The 22,525-nt window shown below is 47.5% G+C and overlaps 1 protein-coding gene across 1 annotated transcript in view; it reads left to right on the top strand.

Annotated features, from left to right (window-relative positions):
- Positions 1–4,849: 4,849 nt before the first annotated feature.
- LOC128724213 (uncharacterized) overlaps positions 4,850–22,525 on the top strand; it is a 33,635-nt gene continuing 15,959 nt past the window's right edge. Inside the window, exons 1-8 of the mRNA XM_053817978.1 lie at positions 4,850–6,030; positions 7,238–7,432; positions 11,271–11,379; positions 11,496–11,601; positions 11,964–12,326; positions 17,462–17,632; positions 17,781–17,909; positions 18,425–18,571. Of these exons, the coding sequence (XP_053673953.1) occupies positions 5,064–6,030; positions 7,238–7,432; positions 11,271–11,379; positions 11,496–11,601; positions 11,964–12,326; positions 17,462–17,632; positions 17,781–17,909; positions 18,425–18,571 (2,187 nt within the window). The 5' untranslated portion in view covers positions 4,850–5,063. The remainder of the gene's footprint in view (positions 6,031–7,237; positions 7,433–11,270; positions 11,380–11,495; positions 11,602–11,963; positions 12,327–17,461; positions 17,633–17,780; positions 17,910–18,424; positions 18,572–22,525) is intronic.

Genomic DNA, 22,525 nt, shown 5'->3' with positions numbered 1-22,525 from the left:
AACTGAACCGTCGAACCAGAGCGTCGATCCCAAAGGTCACCCGTCGAATCTGTCCCTTTGGTGCTTTCCATTCTCATTTCATCAGCCGAGAGCTCCTTTTCCTATTTCGACTATCGTATAATGTTCCCAGGACGTACCAATTTCTACCGGAATTCTTTGCATCTTGAATTTATTCATTTTCTCACACATATTTGTGTCCAGATCTTATGCCCGTTCCACGTGATGGAAGTCCCAATTTTGAATGCTTTCCACGTGGAAGTACGCAGCAACCAAAGCTTCTTTCTGCGTGAAATTTCATGAGAACCTACACGCCCTGGTACACACGCTTCATTAGAGTTTTTACTATGGCGTAAGCGAGTAGACAGTGATGGCTTCCATGGATACTCAAGGTTTTAAATATTCGCTTACAGCCGTTAGGCAAAAACGCACACACACACACGCTTATGTGATGGAGGAAACAACTGGATTCGATCGATCGCCACCAGTTTTGGTTAAGCGATTTTACCATCTGACGGCGTCACAAACGTTGTGCAGCTCAATGTATAGTAAGCAACGACTAATAGGCTCGAATTAGCTGAATTACAATGGTGCGGGTAGCTGGAACGATGTATTGTGTCTAAGTCTCTCAAAATGGAACCGTCATCCATCAGACATGTGGTATGCAAACAAAAACACGCAATTCTTGAACTTCCACCGCAAAGCGTCATATATTCCGCGTCCAGGACGGGTCCGTCACGCGTTTCCACCGTGTTTATGTTCCTGGAAAGCACAGCCTTAGTTTTCCCAACGGTTTGCTTTTTCATTCACTTTTATTTCCTCCCCGGTGCTCACACGCGTCAGGTCTTGACGGGAAAGGCATGGCACCGTGTCAGCCCTTGCATACACGCAGCAAACCTAACCGCGTGTCAAGAAAAGGCAACTTTTTCCCCGCCATTTTAGGCGGAGAAAGCAAAAGTCACTCAGGTACCATGGTAACTGTCACCATAAACATTTGCTCAATATTTGTGCCCGATGTCTCGCGAGACCTTTTGCCCTCGTTTCGCTTCGCGCTTGCAGGGTGGAAAAGGTCTCTGGACGCTTCCACGCGGTTCCACGTTCAACGGCCGCTCAACAAAGAAGAAAAACACGCTTCCACGCGAAATAGATATTCAGCACGCACACTTCGCATTAGCAATCTCGCCACAATCGCATGATTTCAGTGGCATTTCCGCAATCTTCAACAGTGCGTCAGCGGGACAACGAAACGTTCCAAATGCAAAATTTTGTGGCGGAAGAAAATTCTGCGAACGTAAAACTATGCTACTTTGCATACCGTTGGAAACCTCCGAAACCGGACGCGCTGTGGTGCATGGTTTCTGTGCTGCATTTAGGTGTTCGTTGAAACGTAATTATTGCATTATGAATTCCATCGAATAAGTACTATCATGGGTGGATTGACTGTTTGCGTGTTTAATTAGGTTCATAAATTCCTCTGAGTAGTTGGTTCAATAATGTTTATATTCTAAGCTGGCAGCATTAATTTTTTTGTCAAACTCCTGCAGTGAAAATTGTTCTGTTAGTATGTATATATAAGCTCTCTTTGAGAATGGATGTGGAAACAAATTCTTGCAGTTAAATGTAAATATCACGCCAATCAGATTCGTATACAGTAACCTCAACCGTACATCAGTGTATGGTATAACTATCATAAGAATAAGGTCAGATATTTTCACTCACATGTAGAAATTTCTTAAAATTAACAATATCACCGTCAGTAAACAAGCCTTTCAAATTAAGTGTAAAGTATTTGTTATGTTTCTCTACAGTTTATGTTAATACACGTTACTAGATGTTTTATTTCGCAGTTTAATGTCTCCAGGCTCATGAAAATTCCTGTCAAACTGTACGAAGTGTATATGTCATAAAATGATAGTAAATTTTTATTTTACCCTCTAAGAGCGTATGGTTCTGATAATACTAACAGTAACAGATGTTAGCTTATTTTCAAATGAGTTTTTGTAACGAATTCTTTGTCATCTTTGGTGGTTGCGTTTCTATTGGGGATGGCTCGCGAAGCACCTTTTTCAGCTTCCTGTGTAGTGTCTTTTTGTCGGTAGACCTACACATTCGAGCCGGTGAAAATCCCGTAAGGAGCCAAAACGTACTATTCCTCGGCATAATTTTGCTTCGCTAGGGTAATTTTTGTACATATACCCAAGTTCATATTTGTGTTTCATCGCAACTCATCGCAAAATAATAGCAAGTGATGCATTGATTAATAACCCCAACATCAACAAAATAAAATGTATTTACTCTGAATGTTGTGTATTATGGTGTTGGTAAAAAAAAATCACAATAACATAAATATTTAATGAAATGTGCCTTAGAGGACACTACAGTTTAAACACGTTTCAAATGAATTAAAGCATGGTTCAATACCATTCTCAAGCACTGTGTCGTTTATCCCCCGCACATTAAGATCACTCATAAACAAATATCTTTATTCACTAAACCACGAAAACAAAAAGCACCGAATAAAAATCAATAAGCTACCACCATCCACGCTGCGTAGCTCCTGGCATGTCTGGCTGAATTGCCGACGATGCAGCGCGAAAAGTATCAGTTTTTATTGCTCTCTGGGATTAAGAAAGTTTCATAATGCCTCCAAAGAATCATGCCGCATTATCAAACAAAACTTTCTCTCGTACAGAAACTTTCAAGCTGTGCTGGGATTAAAGTGATTCTCCTGAAACTATTGGCCATCCCACCGATCGCGCATGCCACGACACCTGCCGGCGTGCGAAGGGTGCAAAAGGCGAAGCAAGCCATCGTTGCCGGTTTCTGCCAGCACACAAAATTGCAATATTGAAAAACAATGTCAAGGCACGACCCCACGCCAACGAGGTGCAGCACGATCGACGGTCAACCCGGGAGCGATGCCTGCCAACGGCTCCTATATGCCCCTCGACAGACCCCATTCCCCAAAAGGGCACACTGCACGGGACACTCATAAATTAGCATTCTTGCAGGTGCTGGGAGGCGAGCGAAAATGCGCTAATATTGCGTTCGTTCACTTGCATGTTAATGGAAATATTATGTACCACCTGAGGGATCGCTCAGAGGAGTCGCGTCACGACTACGCGGAGGAAATGCGAAATCAAGATAAATTCTGTGCCATTCTTGCCACCTCTGGGTCGATCTCTGTCCGAAGGGCGTACGCTATGCCGCTACTTCCGATGAGGCTTCCGATGCTTCGCTCCTTCCGTGCTTTTTTCTCATGGCTCACCCGGTACGATTCGGAAGTGTGACGGGCAAGCGTGTGTCCATTGCGTGTAACATATATTTTTTCTGACGCAAATAGGACGTATCGTGAATAATTTGCCATCAGACGAGCGAAGAGCGAAATTTATTTGTTTGTTGCTCATACCACAGGACCATGGGCGGCGCACGTACCATTCGGCTTGATAAATGCGAAAAAGGGCTATTTATTCCATGAAAAACACCTTCCTAAAGTGTTGAGAAACCACTCGAAGTTATAGGAAAAACAAGTGGTTTCTAAAGCAACAACAAAGCCTAGACTAGATCTATCCGAATTAGAGGTATTTATCATAAAGCTTTTCTGCTGGCTAGTAAGCTTCGTTCCTCGTTTGCTCGTCTCCACACTAATTTTGCTATTCACTTTCCTTCTGGCAAATGATGATCGATAGGTTCATGGTTCATTCGCCTCAAATCAGCCATGTGTGAGTGAGTTCCGAGAATTTTTCCCCGGGACACCACAAAAAGTATTGTAGGCCGGAAAATGCCTACTAATTGACTTTTGGGGGCGATACACACAATTCAATTGCGTTTCGCTCACCAGCACCCAACGATTCACTCTGACGATTGGTTCCTTCACGTTCCATCGATATCGGTTATTGGCTCTGCATTATTAACGATTCAGCACATTGGGCACAGAGGCAGAGAGAAAAAAACAGACGCCCTGGGAACACCCTTGCACAACGAGCACAAAACAGCGAGGAAGAAGCGTTACACAACACGGCTTGATAAGAAATGGAGTCATAAACTCACAATCACGTGATTAGGGTCAATCTTCGTTCGATTGAAGCCGATCAAACATGGAGCCGTCTACGTATTCAAGTGCACCCGCCCGATGGACCTCGACCTCATCGATGCGCTGATTACCTTGGGCACCGAGATTTCGGCTTGATGCCTGATGCCGATCAGATGCCTACCGGTGAATGTTAACGCTGGCAGAGGATGGATCCGAAGCCCGTAGGGTACCATCGGAGCGATTTTTACTGCCAACCAATCGAATAATCGATGTGCAACATGAATTATTCAACACCAAACACTGCCGGGTTTCCGAGAGCCACCAATCGTTTGATGAGAACCCTCTGGCAGCTAAATATATATATCGGTGAAAACCCAGGCTATTAAATGTTTATCAATTAGGTGACCCACACCCACAGCCGGGTCGGGTTGGGTTCCGTGCCACAGATTTACAGATACCGCTGGAAAGCTGTCTCCTTCCGGTATCGTTGCGTTGGTGCCGTTCGCAGGTGGCCACATCCTAGTGCGCTAATAGTGAGATAAATGGTTTCTTCGCTTCGCTTGTGGGTACTTGGGTCCTGAAGGTTACTAAATCTATTGCTTGTGTACTTTTCCCTCTTCTAGACATCAGCCTCAGTCGACCGAGTCGAAAGTGCACCCGTGCACAGTAAGCACTCCGAAGGTAAAGTGACGCTAAATGTTAAGAGCTATCTCGGCCGAGAACGAGAAACGACATTCGAGCCTCGCGCATCAAGCCGTACTTTGTGCAGCGAAATCAAGCGTCCCGTAAACATCCCGAGAGTGCCTTGGGCCTAGTGTATGTGTATATGTGTGTGTGGGTGTGTACGTACGTGCCTGTGTGTGTGTGTTTTGTGTCGTGTTAGGCAAGCCAGCCGGCAAGGTCGGTGGCTAAAGTGGGAAGTGCGCGCGAAAAAGTGTGATCTTATGAGGGAATTCGGACTGGGACGCCACCGGGACATTGGAAAGCACCAGTCGCCACTGGAATCGGTCGCCATGCTCCGTCGGGGCCAGGAATGTACGTAATATTTCCGGCGGATGAACTCATACTGCTGACATACGGAATCGCCGTACCGAGAGTACCGCCCAGACCAACTCTGGACAACCTGCGGGAGCCACTCGTGCCCACAGGCAATAGGCCTACATCCACCACCACCACCACCACCAACACCTCCAAAACCTCCACCACACCCACCACCACCACCACTTCCACCACCGCCTCTCCCACCACCTCCAAAAACGCACCCAAAGCGGCCAAGCCCATCGCGAACAAGGCAAACACCCTGCCACACAGCAAGAAAGCCCACGGGGACTCCACAGGAAAACCAGGTCCTCCCACCACGTCTACCCCGGTCAGCCGGCGCCAGGAGTCGAACGAGTCGTGCGAGTTGGACAACCCGCGCAGTGCGGCCCTTGCGGACGCCACCGACGAGCTGGCCACCTTTATCGACGATGTTGGCCCTCGGAACGGCATCGCAGCGACGGCGGCCGCTGGCTCCGTAGGCTCGGCCAGAGGTGCCGCCGTCACCGCGTCGCCCAGGTCGGGGGGCCCGAAGGAGCCGGCGGCGGGGGCTAAGTCGAAATCGAAGCTACAGCTGAAGCTGGGCCGGCTGCGACCACATTCCTCGATCGAACAGAGTGAAACGGCCTCGCGCGTCCGCGAGGACCTGCAGATCCATGTCTCGAATCCAGTGTTCACGCGCGACAACCTGCGCCAGCGCAACTTCGATGCCTTCTTCGAGTCCGGCGAGCAGGTGTACTCGCTGGAGGTCCGCGAGAAGCCCACGCCCCGTACACTCGATGCGCTCGGCTCGAGTGGATCGGACCCGGGCCTGGCTGAGGCCGATGGCGGGCTGCGACCGGCCACTGGGTACGAGCAGCGACCCAGCTCGCTGGGGTTCTTCCGGAAGCCCAAGTCGCCGCTAAGCATACGTTCCAAGAGCGCCGAACATGAGTTCGCCGACATCGAGCCGTCCCAGAAAGGTGACGACAGGTGCCCCTGACCAACTAGTTGTGGTTGCTATTCTATTTTCTAATTTCTGAGTGAGTTCACAGACATTCGTGCCCTCGTCTCATCGACTCCCATCTCTCATGCTGTCCCCATTTGCTCGGTAGGGGGCGCTAGTGCTCCACTTCCTGCGGGACTGCTGCTGCTCACCGCCATTCGCCACACACTAACTCAAGCCTCGAACAGGCAACTCGAGGCACCTGCCAAAATGTGCCTCCATCACATCACGCATCCCTGTGTCCACCATTCTCCAACCGACCCAATCAGACCCATTACCATATTCGTGCGTGTGTCTGTGTTTGTGTGCGTGTGTGTGTTTTTTTTTGTCGTGTGAGAGTGGTTTTTATCTTGCGTGGTATCCCTGCCTAACCCAGGTGCATCCGTAATCAGCGAACCAGGAACGAGTTTTGCCTGCCTGCAGCATGAGCTACACAACACCGAGTAGCTAGCTTTCTCGTGCGCTTTAGCCACTCACTTCATCAATGGATGGTGCCCCAAGCCCAAGGAAGCATCTGCTCTGTTGCAGGATCCTTGCCTAATCCCTGTCTGCTCTATGGGACCACTCCCGAAAAGTGTCACCGTGGCTGGTGGAGCCGGATTTTAACGACAAAACATAAACCATCGCTCTAGCGTCCCACAAGCGTTGCGAGTGTTTGAGTGTGATTACTTTGGTTTTGTGCGTGTGCGTGTGTGTGTGTGTGCCGCTTCGAAACCTGACCAGAACGCGCTGGATACGAGCCGGGCAGCCCTTACTGGTCAGCTAAGGCGTTCGCATTAACGGCCTGTGACACTGTGACGCTCGGAGCTGGTCCACGCGCGGTCCACAACGCGTTGTTGGAATGGGGGTTTTATGCAAAAATATGCCACCAAATGAGATTATAATAAATAGCTTAATCAGCAAAGCGATTTTTCCCAGTTTTCGTTTCGATTTTTTCCTTTCCTGCGTTTCGTTTTTCGCCTGCGTGCGTAGCGTCCGTACTACTCCGGCGCACATCTGCCGCTTCTTTATTAGTTTTGTTTTTTTTTTCTTTCTTTCTTTTTCGTTCTTTGCAAAATCACAACTACCAACCGCCCGTCTGATGGGTACGATGTATTGATAAAACTGTTCCATTTCTTGCTCTCTTTTCACTCCTCACTCTCCCGGCACTTACGGCTGATCTACGGGCGAATCCAACGGCACAGAACCATCAAAAAGCCATCGACATAACATATTTAGCAAGCGTGGAACCACGCCGAGCGCGGGCCCCGCGTTCCAGGCGCTCGGAGGCAGCATGTCCACCTCCGGGGGCGGCGGGGTGCTCAAGGATTTGGGCCATCCCGGGCTGAACGAGGCGCTCAAGTCCCACAACAGTGTAACGTTTAAGCTAGTCAAAACAGGTAAGTGTAATCCTTACTACTGGCGGTGCTGTCGAATTGTGCCACCGAGAATCGGGGGATGTGCTTCTTCCGAGGCGCCTTCCTTCTGACTGTCAGGCAGAACAACGTCTCGGTTTCCGCGGTCAGTTGGGGGGCCGGAAATGAGAATTAAGAATTTATGCAGCATGAAAATCGATTTGAGCCGTTTTGTAGCTGGAGAAAGGAACATTTCAACCGGATGGGGAGGGAGGGGGAGAATCACTCCAACGGGGTTGAAATTTGTGTAAATTTGCAGCCTGTTTTTCGTGTACAGCAGCAAAAACGCGCCGAGCAAGGCAGGCTCTTGTTTATCGATAAACAAGGGCACACAAGACAGGATGCATGCTAAAGTTTCATGATAGTTTTGTGATTATGCAAATTAATAGCCAAAAGTTTGTTTTATAACATTTTTTTGAAGTTTAAAATTTCATTACAAAGCTGCGAATAGATACGGAACCATGGATAATTAATTGTTGTTGATTCTGACATAATTTTACCGAAGACATACCGCTTACAACCCCGCAAAGCATTTCAAAAAAGGCTCGCGAATGTCAGCTGGATGCTCAATTTTCGTCAGTCCTCGAAGGAGATTATTTCATGCGCGTCACGCAGAAAAGCGATCCCATTTGTAGCTGCATCCTAATGTTTGAAAGCTGAAAAAAGAAATCAATCTTCGTGCGGTTTACACGAATTCTAACGTTGGGTCATTCAATTATACAACCGGATTTATTATGCAAAACACCCACGCTGCTCTCCCGCTGTGGCTTAGACTCGACAAATCTGACGTTTGTAAAATCTTGATTGATTGCCATTGCCAGGTTCAGTGCATGTCCGTAATTTGGATCGCACTCAAACATTCGCCGCTCCGAGCGCTACATTGTAAAATTTCAACCTGCCGTATGGTTAATTTCCCCTCGAATGGTATGTCATCGGCATCGGCGGTCCATGCTGTGTTCATTTTTTTTTTTGCCGCCTCACGCCTGCACGCGTGTACCGCGCGCAAATAAAGATTGATCGCTGCGTACTAATGCAGTCATTTCTTTTGATGAATATTTCTGAGAAACGTAGTCCGGTTCAATCACGGATCCTTTATCACGCTGACGTTCGTGCTCAAAATCGTCTTGCTGGTTGGTCGATGTTGCCATTCTTTCTTATTTTTGCACCACCCGAGAAAGGTAAAACTCACCCGAGCGTTTTCCAATTATCCACGATTGATTTATAGACACGAGAAAGGCAAACCGCCATTGACGGACGGGCTCTGCTTTCATATTTTATTCAGCCGGCTCCACGACCCCGGCTCCAACGCTCTGGCGTGGCGTTCGACACGCCGCTAAGGCATGAAAATAGCGAAGCATCCGAGTGCCGGGAGGCCAGTTTAGCTAACACGGTGGCAGACGAATAAGAAAGAAGCCAAAACTAGACCGCATGTAGACGGCGTGGAAGCGAGTGCGAAGACGGCAAAGCGACGAAACGCGCAAAGGGCATTGAGTGGGAAGCAGCTTGTGGAAATGAGGAAAGCCGCGCTTCCGAGTGGTTTTTCGGTGGGGTTTTGAAATGAAATTAATATGTTGTTGTTATGTTAATCCACATTTTAGGAAGTCGTGCGATGATCAATATTTTTAGAAACTAGATGCACGAGCGTTTATTCTTAGACATCGGCATGCTGGCCGGACTTTTCGGATCGACATTGCTAGCGTTCGCTTCGATGCAAGAATTGCGAGCTATGCTGAGACTGGGTGCTGGTGCTGGTCGATTTTGGGATTTTATTACCACCACCGATGCACCGATGAAGGCGCTCTTTAAGGTCGTGTCGTGTAGGGATAACGTAACCGGTGTCTTTATTTACCGCTTCTGAACGCAATAACGCCGTTTCGGAGCAAACCATGCTCGATCCAGCTAAACATCGCATAAAGTGCTGCACAACGTTTGCTGTAACGTTTCTTTTCTTTGCCCCGAAATCGTTTATTATTCATCTTTATTCGAATCACCCTACAAGCGAAACAAGTCGAGGCGGGACTTAAAGCCCACGAAAAAAAAAACAAGCAAATATCCCAGTTCTAATACAGGTGCCTGTACTCGAACGGACGCTTGAAACACCAGCTTTCATAAGCTATGCATTTCGAACACGTCCTCGTGGCCATCCCTACCGAGAGCCATAAAGGAGCACAATGCATTGGCAGCGTAGCGGATCGGAAAACGAGCGAAAACACTTTGACACCGAGAAGAAACACAAAACATCAATATGATGACGATAAAATGGAACGTGCGCAACAACCGTAAGCGTTGGCAGGCGAACTGGTATGGTGGTGGCATTCTGTGGGGCATCTTCACTTCAATGCGCTACGAAATTGTTTGAAGTCGAAATAATACCGAAACACCGCCGACTGGCACGCAGATAAATTCCGGAAATAAATTTAAACTTCTCTGCAGAAGCTGTCTCGGCTTTCGGCGTGGCGTGATTTCACAATTTTGAAGCGAACGGAGAAGCGGGCTGGAAATAAAAACCAATTTATATCCTGAAGTCGGTTTCATATTTGTTTATGATCGTTCGCTTTTTGCCATTTTTCACGCGATTGCTTTTTTATTAAAAGCGGCATTTTTAATTTTTGTTCGTAACCAGTACCCGGCGAAAAAAACGACAACTGTAAAACCCGCTACACTTTCATGTTAATGAAGCTGTCAGCGTACAAAACCAAGCGCCGAATGACGATGATTTATCGTAATTAAATAGTACAGTAAAATTTGCTGCAATACAGCATTGTAGTCATTGAGCATCGCTCAATATTGACTCGACGCAACAAGACGCATTCAAAAAGGCTTGCTTTATAGTTAAATTTCATGGACAATTGTTGCCATTTTCGAGTGGGAAAGTCTAAAGCGCACTCGAGAGCATCTTTCATAGCACCTTTCACCGGCCTTTTGATGAACGTGGCGCCCATCAATGAGCAATATCCATACAATGCGTCAATTCTAGTGCTAATCGTACTCTTCCATTCCATCAATCTAATGGTTCGGCAATTGAGAACGATATAAACACTCCACTCGTGGGCACTACTCGTGGCGTGCTACAAACCGGACGAGTATTATTTTCCCAAGACGTGTATTAAGATGTACACCGTCGATTATCCGAACGTCGATTGCTAGCCCCTTGCCGTAACCTTACTACGTCCATGTGTTTACCTCATTACTTGCTAATGGTTCGTAAACAAAAATATCGGCATGCTTCACTCACAGCATGTATCGACGGTGTGGTTGAGAGAGCGCTGCAGGATAAGTTTGGCGAACATCTGGTATGAGATTCCGCCAAACCAAGCACGAGCTAATCGATGCATCATGCGTTCACGTTTGGTTTTTTGTTTTGCGGCTCAATCAAATCATTATTATTATTTGCAATCAGCGTGAAAACCGAGGGTTGCGCTTTTCGCTCCATATGAATCTTTAATAGAGATGCTTTATTTTTAAATTACATTACATTTCAAATGCATCAAACGAAAACAGCTCTCAGCGAGCGTGCGAATGGGAAGCAAATTGGACATTAATCTAGCAACTATTCGATCAGCCAAGTGAGCGCATTGCCAAGCGAGGTATTTCTTTTCCAAGCCAACCCCGACAAGGCATACGTTCACTCGCCTTTGGCAAACTGACGAGTAGTGAGGAGGTAACCCACTCGATGCATACATGAATTTTAATTGAGAGTTTTTCTAGCGCTTCGAAGCACCAGAACGGGCCAACGGAAACTGATTCCCGCACGCGCCAGCAGCACGCGCTTTGCCGGTTGATTAACTCTCCAATCATTCGTATCTCGATGCACATTTTGCAGTTTCGGATTTCAGCGAGACCTTGGCGCAGCTGTACGAGCAACATGCCGAGGCACTGCAGGTGCTGGTGTCGAACTACCGCAAGCGGAACAGCGAGCTGCGTAAGGAACGGTACGTTGGGAGGGGGGGGGGGGAGAAGAAAAAAACTAGGGATCACCCGAGATCCCGGGAGGCAGACCGGCGTTTCTAATTATAACTCAATCGTTGACTTGCTTGACTCCCGGTAGGCCTGCTTGTCAGTCGAACCTGTTCTCGGCTTGGGAAACGCTTCTGCAGGAAATCGAGGCGGACTCGCAGGCAACGATCGACGTGGCCAGCACGCTCTCCAGACAGGTGAGTACAGGCGAACCGACGCGTGCCGGCGCCATCTAACGGCGTGGCCGATAAATCATACACCGTTGCTCCTGTTCTCCTCGCACTTCACGCGCTGGGGGGCGGGATATTGTTTTCGTTGGCGAACGATTTCAGATTAGTTACGGAACTTAATGAAAACGCCTCCGAAGTAATCAATCAAACGACTCCCCGGTCGGGGTTCGGGAAGAGATGGATTAATTTAGTGCCGTTCGCAGGCGTCCATCCCAAAAACCCCACCGCAGGGCTGTTGATTCGCGCAACAGAGTGAAAGAGAGACACGTAGGTGAAAGAGTGCCTGGCGTGACTTATCGTTTTTTCGTCGTTATTCTTTTTTTCTGTAGGTCGCCCGACCGCTGCTGGAGCGCTCGTTCTACCGGAAGGTCCAGAGCAGGAAAGTATTTACACACCGCGAGTCGTTCGATACAATCATTTCCAAGACTGAAGAGAAACTATCCAAGTGCCGAATCGAATACAAACAATGCTACATCGCCCATCGCCAGAGCCCGACCCAGCATACGCTAGCGCAGTACATCGATTCGCACAATGCGTACGTGCAGCAGCTGCACGCGACCAACGCCATGCTCGAGGCGTACCACTGCGAGACGCTGCCGCAGCTGATGCAGGAGCTCGAGGAGATCTACAACGATCTGTGCAGCATCGTGTCGGAAGCCGTCCTACAGGGTGCCGAAGCCATCGCCGCCAAGGTGAGTCGCGCCGGATGCCTTCTCTGCCCTTGGGACAGCGAACGGAACTGCCCTGATGGAGGGAAATTATCTTTAAGCACAACTACCGGTGCGCCGATAATGACCGGGTCGCCTGTGGACCACAGACAAATTGTCCCAGCCGGAGGACGGCGTAATTTGCAGGTTGCCTGCTGCACTCGGACCACCCACGTCATTGGCTGGTGATAGCACGGTGTCTGCATCGCCGGAGAAGCGTTGTCGTCCTTTGATAGGACGACGAACAGACCGTGGGCCTTTTCAATGGAGGAAGCCTCCATTGGGCCTATCATCAATGTCAGTCTTCATTCGTCCCATGTCCTGGGTCGGCTTGGCGACGAACGTGACAGTGGGTAGAAATAATCAGCCCAGCTTCCGGCTCCGGTGACCATATCCCCCACCCTCGTCCTCAGCGTCAAAGCAACAGGGGATTTCTTCCCACCTACGGGGCTACAGGGTGTCCTGTGGGCAGGAGATTAGTATTTCTAAATTGTTGAGCTTCCGGCGTACAGCAGCACGTCAGAGATCCGGTGATTGTGTCACGCACCACAGTTCCCGCCAGTTCACTCTAGGTAGCCCCGGCAACTACATCAATTAAGGGGCAACCTCTTGTAACGAGTCGTCCCTTTTAAATTGAATGATCCTCTCGTCGAGCCCGGCTTAGGTCAAGTTTGTCCCTTGCCTTCCGGTAGCACCGAAATAGAATTGCTATCACAAAATCTATATTGCCCTTTTCCTACGGCATCAGGTCGTACCTGCTTTCTCGCCGCTTCAATTCTGAATTGATCAATTCAGAGCGTGCGAGAATGAAAGAGAATGAGCGAAAGAGGAAGCGGATGCAAGACACAAAGTAAGCGTGAAAGAATCACATCACATTCTTGCTGCCCTTTTCTACCATCTTGTCGATCTTTTTTTTTTCTTTCAAATCATCAAGCTGCTTTGCATACGCATAATGAAGAATAGGTTCACCGACGTATGTCGTTGTCCCCGAACGAACCGTTCACCCGTTGGCTTTGCCTCTTCCGTGACACGTAACCATAGGAAAGCTTGCTTTTCTCATACGAGCATAGCTGCGAGCAACACGTGGTCGCAAGCATCCATGCGGAGGCGTACTACAAAGGCCGCAGGACTGCACAGGAATCGACTGCCGCCTGAGCGGCGTCGATAATGCTCTATAATACCCAAGCCGTCCAAGAAACATCTCTTCCTGCTGCCCGGCTTTTTTTACGAGCTGAAGTTTATTTTGGTTTGATGTTAATCGATCGCTATCGACGTACAGGATGCGTACCAGCCGTTACCATCAACGGATACAAACAAGTGCAGGTGTTTCGCAGGCATGGATGTACCCTGAAATTCTAGCCCAGCTGCTCAGTCGCTAAATGGGATGTGTGATTGTGAATATTTTATCACCCATTGTTACGGCGCGCGGTGTCAATAGCGCACGGGAACATTACTCTCGGCGCCAGATTACGCTGTTGACAGGCATTGTGCCGTGGCTCATTAATAAAACATACAAGCCACCTTTGCTTAATGTCGTGCCTGAAAATATCTCATGCAAGATGGTGCCTTTGCTTTGGGCATAATTCATGAAATCGCAGTAAATTTTAAATAATATCAGAGATTCCGACATGATTCCGACCGATTTGGCTTCTACTATCACGAAGAATATGTAGGTTTAGTAAACGTTTTTTAGATCGGTAATTGTTTTTGCTGGTGATATAAATATCTAAGCTTAATATTTATTGTTTTTCATTATTTTTCGATGATGCTTTATCATTTGGCATGCCATGTTTTGCATGGCATGTTCTTTTTCCATGTTCTTTTTTCTAAGAAACCATTCAGAAACCAAAAAACATTGAGACAAAGCAGTGTAATTTAAAATGAAAAAAAAACTAATCCGTAAATGATTATCTCTAAAAGGTGTTTTTAAAATCGTTGTCAAGCGTGATAAAATAAATCTATCAGGAAGTGCTTTGTAATTATATACTGTGGATCTGGATGACAAAATTTAACAGTCTTTCGTTCCTTTGGAGTTCAATCTGCTAATGAGCAGCTCGCAAGGTTGCCAAAAGACCCAGATAAAATGGATTTACATGAGCTAATCAACAGTTTTATACCACAGGCAAATCAAACACATTTGTTAGGCTTCATTAATTCTCGTTTTATTTTATGATATGAAGTTAAAATCACCATCTAAAGATTCAAGCGTTGCTTTTCAAAAATGTGCTGAATAACTACACAACATGACTTTTCTATGCGTATAATGAATGGGCAGTCACACTAGTTTACCACACTCGTAGACAAATAAACAGCAAACAAGATTAAAATATACATCAATTTAAGAAAGCAAATAGCCGATCTTTTCTTCTCACATAGTTTTGAGATGGATAAGCATATTCCTATGTTATGAGTTTTTTCTCAAAAACGAAATTTGTATATTCATATACGGCTTTTTTAGATCAAAACATATTCATAGAGCATACTTGTAGCCCATTCTGACTTTCCAGCTCAATTAAGAAGCAATTTTATCAAAATTTCGTTGCCAACCCACACGCGTAGTGTTTCCCGCAGCAGCACAAACGGGTACGCTTGCTAACGGATATGAATTTACAACCAATGAAATGTTAACCAATTGTGGTTTTCCACTGAATTTTCTACTGCCCGTACGCCACATTTCAATAAAAACGTTTCAAACATGGTTTCCATTTACGTTCGGTACTAGCACTTAAACGGTCAAAATTATAAGCCACGGTGTGATTTCGAGCCGTAAATCTTGAATGCAGATTAACCGTACCGAGGCCAATTTACTCAATGAAACCTCATTAATAAAGCACAACGAATTCCAGCGGAAAGCGCGAACCTTCAAAATTTGAGCTCTGAAGCGCTTTGAGACACGATCCTACAATTCATCCCGAGCGTAGAAAAAGTGAGCTGTTTTGCATAGCCGTTTGTAACGTTCACAGGCCGCTGGCTCATCGTTCGAGGCAGCAGGATGCTTGGAAGCCAAGTGGAGCATTCGCGGGACAAGCGCTGGATTAATCAAAAATGCAAGAATCTGCTTTAGCTCACGATGTTAGTGGAAGGTTTGGTTGGTCTTCCCTCTGAACCTTGTAGTAAGCTATCCTCCTAGTAAGCTATCCTAGTAGAATCCTTGTAGTAAGCTATCCTCCAAATACTATGCTCATCGACTTCATTACGAGTAGTTGATGTCAACGCTGCTTCGGTCACCCGGGTTCGTTCTCAACGTCCATACCTTCGGCATGGCAAGACACTTATAAACCATGATCCGTCGAAATCCACAACGCTCTTACTTTAATGCTGACAAATTGCATGGAAAACAGCGAAACGCAAAACGCTGTGAAGCGCAGCGCAAAAGCTGCCCACAAAAAAGAAAACCATTCGAGGTCACGAAGTACCGCCAACATCCGGTTGTGCACATGGTTTCAACCACGAGCTCAATCGCAGCAAACCGCAACTCGGTTCCGAAACAAAACAACAAATGTAGCTGTATAAACTGGCTCCTCAGCTACCACCGGACGTGTAACGCAATAATAAAATATTAATTTTCACTCGTTCCTTGCCGCTTGCGGATGCGCTTGAGCCGGCCGAACGCTGTAAAATGATACGTTACAAATCTGGCGGTTGTGTTTTCGTTTCGCACATTTTCGAGAAAGCCGGTGCTACGGATATCACACGATGGCCATACTCATTTCACAATCTCCGCAAAATCGGCTGCTTTTTGACGGCGATCGTAACGATCGTTAAAAGCGCGTTGGGTAATTAATGAGCACCGCCGGAATAACAACATCGAATCACTAATGAGGATTCCATTTGTACGGCTCACCTGCCACCGTGCTGGTTCACGCAGCGGGATGGAAATTTAAATACAACCCAACGAATTCTGGTGCAAACCGGGCAATTTCCGCCTTTAATGAACGCCCCACGCCAGAGAGGTGCTGCGAAAACTGGTATCAAGAAAACAGATTTCCAACAGTTTATTATGGGCCACGACGCCACGGTAAAATGACTTCATCAATTTCACCACTCTACCAACATTGTTAAAGCGAGCATCACGCGAACCGCTGCGAGGCAAAATGCAAGTGAAAATTCCAATTTATTTGTGGTATCAATATTCGCTGCCGAATAAAGTTGCCGTGCTTTAAGCAAGGCAGATGCCACATAGTACCCCCTTTTTTGTGTACCGCGATTGATGGGTTGGCTTGTGGCTGGCAGAGTCCGGTGGCTTACATGATGCTTTCCCCATACATTCAACCGTTATGGTATGGAAGGAGAAACGTGAGAGCAGGCTTTTTGTCATTTTGCTAACATCTCATAGTGTCAAAAGCGTTTGCCGATCAACCGGCCGATAAAGTGCGCGGAAGTCGTTAAATTCCTTGATAAAACTTCAGCCAATTACCTTTGTCTGGAGAAGTGTAGCTCCAGATGGCGCTCGCGTTTTAGAGTGTCTTTATCTTTGGAATTTCGAACGTAATGATGACAGCATTTTTCATACAAAGAGCCGTTATCAAGAGACACGGCAAGCAGAATCATCAACACACTATCATTCTAAGGAGTGTTATTTCTCGCCTCTTTTAGTTGATTTTAGCGAATCACAAACCACTTCTAAAGCTATTTGTATTACATCAAATTATGATAATGTTTCAATTCTCTAACCCTAAGAAGATGTTCTACGAAGATGTGTTCAAAATGCGATGCATAAGTGAACTATATAACCTGTTGAGACAAACAAAATTCTCAATATAGCATCAGAATGAAAACCCTAAGTACTAACAAATTGACAAAAATAATGACTCGTTTGCTAGGATAACGATGGGTTCGGTTTGCGTCAGGTGGACTTCTATTTCAATGGCCTGGCTTCAATGACGTTCTCGACATAAAACTACATTTCTGTATCTCGAGAGGCTGCAGAAATTCTATCTTCTCCTACTTCTGCGCTGGTCGTAACGAAACGCTACTTATTAAATGCGAAAACAAAAGTGAAGAATTTCGTTGTCATTGACACCTTCGCCCAAGGTGCTTGCTAGCCACAACGACTAACGATTGTCGGCCTTGAGTGAACCAAACGTCTCTTTCCTCTATTCGCACTTGCAATTTTCCAGGCAGTTGAACAGGCGAAACGCTACGATGGGCTCGTCGTGCAGTGCAAGAACGTCTCTCCGGCACTCGATCTTGGATATTTCGTCCGTACCCTTCCGGTGCCACAAAGCGTGCAGCGGATTCCGAGAAAAGCGTTCGCGCCACCACTACCTGCCAATGCGAACGAAACCGGCGCCGAGGACATGCCGGATTATGGCGGAGTAAGTATGGTGGGCATAGCAGCCGAAGACTCCCCGGTGCAACCGTACTTAATTGGAACTGAAACCGAATTCCCACAATTATAACTGACCGGCCACTGTGCCCTCCATTTCGCGTTTGCAGGATCCCATGCTGCCGGTGTTCAAAGATGAGCTGGTCGTGGATAGAGGTGCATCCATCCAAGTGCGACCCTCACTGGAAGCGCTGAGACGAGAATCGCAGGAATTAGAAATTCAAATCAAACAACTGCAGGTTGGTAGACGAGATCTCACCCAATTCCCTGCCGTCTCGCTGCATGACCGGCGAGGCCAGATGTGCCGCAAGTTTTAAATTCCACCGTGTTAAATTGCGTTGAGTTGTGTTTGCATTGTGTCGTGTAGAGGGCAGCTGGCGAAAGTGTGTCTGGGAGTCTACCGTGAACACATTCGTGCTATTGTTTGTGTCTGTGAAGTGCTTTCATAATTGTCATTGTTCGAGTTTATTTTTTCTTCCTTCGCTTAATTAATTCTATCTCTTGTGTCGCCTGATTTGTTTTGATATTTTCTCTTTCGTTGGGCCGTGGCTCCGCTTCACGGGCGCCTCGGTGCCATGCGTGTAATTTAAACTTTTATCCTGCTCTGCTCAAGTGTTGTTTGCCAATTGTTTCAAGAGCGGGCACTTGCGTATGAGCCGTTTGCGTAGCATTTGCTGTAGCGTTTGCGTCAATTAAATTTATGATTGTTTTCCTTTTTCTCCTCTGTTATCGATTGTTGCATCCGTTTCTGTAGGATACTTTAGACGCTTTAGTTCGTACACAGATCAGAGGTATCGACAGCCAGCTGTACAATAAGGCCAACGAGATCCAGGAGGATATCTCGATGAAAAAATTCGACGTCCGGGCCAAGCAAATCCATCTCGCTGCAGTCCGCGCCCAGGTGAGGATTTATTATTTCCGTGTTTTGCTGTCGATTCAGTTTTTTTGTACATAGCTTGCAAATTTCATAGCTTTGCTTTAACGCGTAGTACCGTAGGTATGTTACTGCTGAACTTGTGCATCGGGACTGGAATCAACCAACACATACACATCAACATAAACGTTCCAACATGCTTTATTCTCTTTTACTACACTTTCAACGCAAACCTAAAGCTTTCATGTGCGAAAGCTTACAATGCGTCCTTGCGTGTTCGAAAAGGAAAAAGCTTCGGCGACTTTGGCGCGCTAGGAAATATTTCGCAACGAAATGTTTCACGGACGCGGGAGCTTTGGTAACACACTGTTGACAGTTTTTCAAACTACCTGCAGTTCTGCTATGCAACTAACGGTAAAAAAGCATTTACTTTACAGTTTGGGCTAGTGTACTTAACCATTAGGAAAGACGTTGGAATAATTATGTAGTAGTTACAGCAGTATTACCAAGCAAACGAATAATATTTTCCACACTTGGATACTTTATATTGTCCATTGCTTCATACTTTTAACAACTTTCATAACTTCTTATTCGAAAAAGCAATAAATAATTCATATTGTGTTCATATTTTACTCACGATACGCATTTAAGCATGTTACTTTATACAAGTCGCCTAAAGCAACATTACGTTATAAAGCACCAGGCGCCTCCTTCGTTATTTACCTAGTAAACCACCGGGCGTCCCCATCACCAGGTGTCTCCATCACCATAAACTGCTTGTATAAGAATGAAACAATTCTTACTTTACAGCGTGCTTCAGGCGATAGCGGTCTGCTATTGATTGCCATTTAAGACAGTGGTAGCTCGTGTTTCAAATAAATAAATCTCACCCAAGACTATCTTCTTCAATTGACCAGAGCACATTTTCTGGACGCTTTCTATGGGGTCCCCTCGTCGACACGTCGAACCGCTCCCTGCCAAATAGCCAACTAGCACAGAAGCACGCGATGCTGCGCCGATTTTTCCTATCGCTATTAGTAAATTGCCCAAAATTGATTTCTTCCTCCGCATTTTGAGCATGGGAAAATATTTCACCTTTCTGTGCTTTACCCCGAACGGAGACCCAAGAGCTGTGGCCCTAGTTGATGCTGCCATTGCTCCTGGTGCTACCACTGCGGTTTCCCTGGCTGATTGGATGGGTAAGCTTTCGTGTCTTTTCCGTTACTTACTTATCAATATTGCACAACCAGGGACGGAGCTGTTTCATTCAGAAAACGTGCCCGTAACCGAACTCGCAAATAAACACACTCACACAAGCGAAGGTGCAGTCCCGCATGGCACGGCACGGCTCAGCGCGCTGGAATGTTATTCATCAGTGCGATTCTCACGACACGAAACACCGCTAAAAGCGCCCATTCTGCGCATGTGCCGGCAGCTGTCGTGTCCGTTTGGGGGCGCTACACCAACACTACCAAGCGAGCGAGCATAATAGAGCCTTCGAGCGACCGAAACCACCGTCGGTGGGCAGTTTCGAGCGACCAGCCGAGAGAAAGCTCCTGTAGCTGGCGTTGGTACTACTGCTGCCGCCGCTGCTGGCTGGTGCCTATCACCTGTTTCGAGGGTTTTCTGGTCCGCATTTGCAACCAGGTCGCGAACCAGACACCAGGCCAATCTTCAGCCAGCCACGTTCAACCGGGCCCGAGCGTAGGGCACAAGGAACACCTGCCGCCAAGCGAGCCCTGCCAACTCGAAGGTGCCGACGGTGGTGGTTTTTCAGCCACGCCAGTGACTCCCGCTGTGTGTTACGCCAACATAATATCGCCCCTGGCGAACAGCGGACCGAGCGGCGAGTGAACAGCCCCCAGTGCCCAGTACCCAGTGCCAGTGCAGACCGCAAGTTGTTCGTTGTTACGGCGGTTTTGACCGACGCAAAATTGCCTTCGCCAGCCTGAAGTTCCACTATACGATAGTGCACCGAAATCGCGTCAAGGTGTTGCTAGGGCCCGTGGGGGCTCCAGCGAGCAGACGAACGGAACGTGCGTGGGTGGCACGCTCGGGTCCTTGCCTAACAAAGACGCCCGTTGCGGAGAGAGCGAATTTTTCCCTCCGCAGTTCGGTTCGGGGATGATTTTTCACGCCTGATAACAAACAAAACGAACTAGTCGACGTGAGCAACACGCCAGTAGGTAGTGTGAGGCTGAGATCGGTTATATCAGGACGACGGTAGCCTTGCCTTGTTCCGCTTGGCATCCCCGGTCTTCGAGGACGCATATGGCAGCTCGGGTGCGTTCCGAGCTGTCAGTTGATAGTTGGCGCTGATGTGAGGCGAACCATTGCCGGAAGCTTTCTGATTGGCAGCGGCACTTAGCTCTCGCACGAGTGGAAATCGAGCCGCATGGTGACTGCTGAAATCAGGTCGAACCCACCGCACAGGCTCGCAGCTTGCAAACAGGCCCAGCCACGCCGCGCCGGCTGAACATCGAGTACATAGTATTATTGTGATATTGAGTAAACGTGCGCGCGTGTCGCGTTGGGTGCCAAAGTGCATCTGCCAGCGAAACCAGCGGGCGAAAGTGTACTTGTGTGAGGGTGTGTGTGTTTCTGTGTGCATGTGGAAGCGTGTGGGGGCGAAAAATAACAATTTTACTGCATCCAAAGACCAGTTTGGCCCATCGGCATCGTGGTGGGGGCTTATTTTATTGAAGGAGTTTGCTGCGACCGTATGGCGGCGGATAAACAAACACAAACATATTCCGCTTGGTCGCGGGTTGTTTGGCGAGCATAAAACGACTATTATACAATACGGCAACGCAAACATAGATACGTATTCGGGGAACGAAATATTTAGCGCTAAATCAATTGTTCAGACGGGGCCCTGCAAGCGGGGGTCCCTGACTGCGAGAGCACGTGTGCACGTGCCTGTTACTTATAGTTACGATATTACGATTTGATAGTCTTATATTGCAAGTACTTCCGATTGTTACACGATCACCGGTTGCCAATTCGCAAGTTCTCCCCCCGCACAAGAGCAAGCGATACATGATAAAGTAAACAAAACATTGTGATACCCAAAAACGTCAAAGACACACGCACAAACCGTCATCGTTATCGTAGTGTAACGGTCGCTCCGCAGAGGCACAAAGCATTTTCGCACTCCGAATCGTTGCACTTTTGAACCGGCGGTTTCCGCGATCGCATGAGTGATTCATCGGCTGTCTGTGATCGATAGCCTTGTGAGTTTTCCCGTCTGTCAGCAGGCTGCATGCTGATGCTGTCAACGCCGACCAACGGTCGAGCCAACGACATCCAACCGCGGAGTCTGACAAACTGACCTGGCTCTCAGCCGTCGGATGGTACGGCGAACAAAAGGCGCAGTACGAACCAAGTACGATCCATTAGGCGTCCGGCAGGCAGCGTAAAGAAATAAGCGAAGTGCGTGAGTGTAATGAAATGTCATCAATTATCCCCCCCAGCCTTTTCATGCCGTAACGCGCGCTTTGTCCCACCGAAGCTCGATAGATCCTGTGTCTACGGTTTTTTTTCGATTATTTATATCTCTCCCTACTGACCGTCGTGTCCTCGCTCCGGACGTATCCTGCGACTGACCTCTTGCATGCAGGAGGAAGCGACTTTTAAGTGAAGCACAAACAGTAAGAACCCGGATACTCGCGCCAACGGAACGACAGTGACAGAAGAGCGCGAAACATTGTTGCCTGATTGTTGTCTCGCTTTGTTCTCTCGTGTGCTCATCGTAGGCCCTTCGTGATCCCCGTATCCCCATATCCCAGGTGGAAGGACAAACATGAGGAACGACCGAAGGTTTATTTCTTGGTATTTTTATCACCCATGCACCAGTGCGAGCTGGGCACGGTCGGAAAAGCCACAAACCAGCCGCTCGATCGATAGTTGCACGCACGGTAGGGCACAACACTAGGCTTCGCACCGAACACAAACCGGAAGGCTGCGCTGAAAGATCCTCTT

Source organism: Anopheles nili, chromosome 3 (assembly GCF_943737925.1).
Source record: "Anopheles nili chromosome 3, idAnoNiliSN_F5_01, whole genome shotgun sequence".
Classification (NCBI taxonomy): Eukaryota; Metazoa; Arthropoda; class Insecta; order Diptera; family Culicidae; genus Anopheles; species Anopheles nili.
The sequence above is the reverse complement of the archived record's forward strand: the minus strand, read 5'-3'. Positions and strand labels throughout refer to the sequence as shown.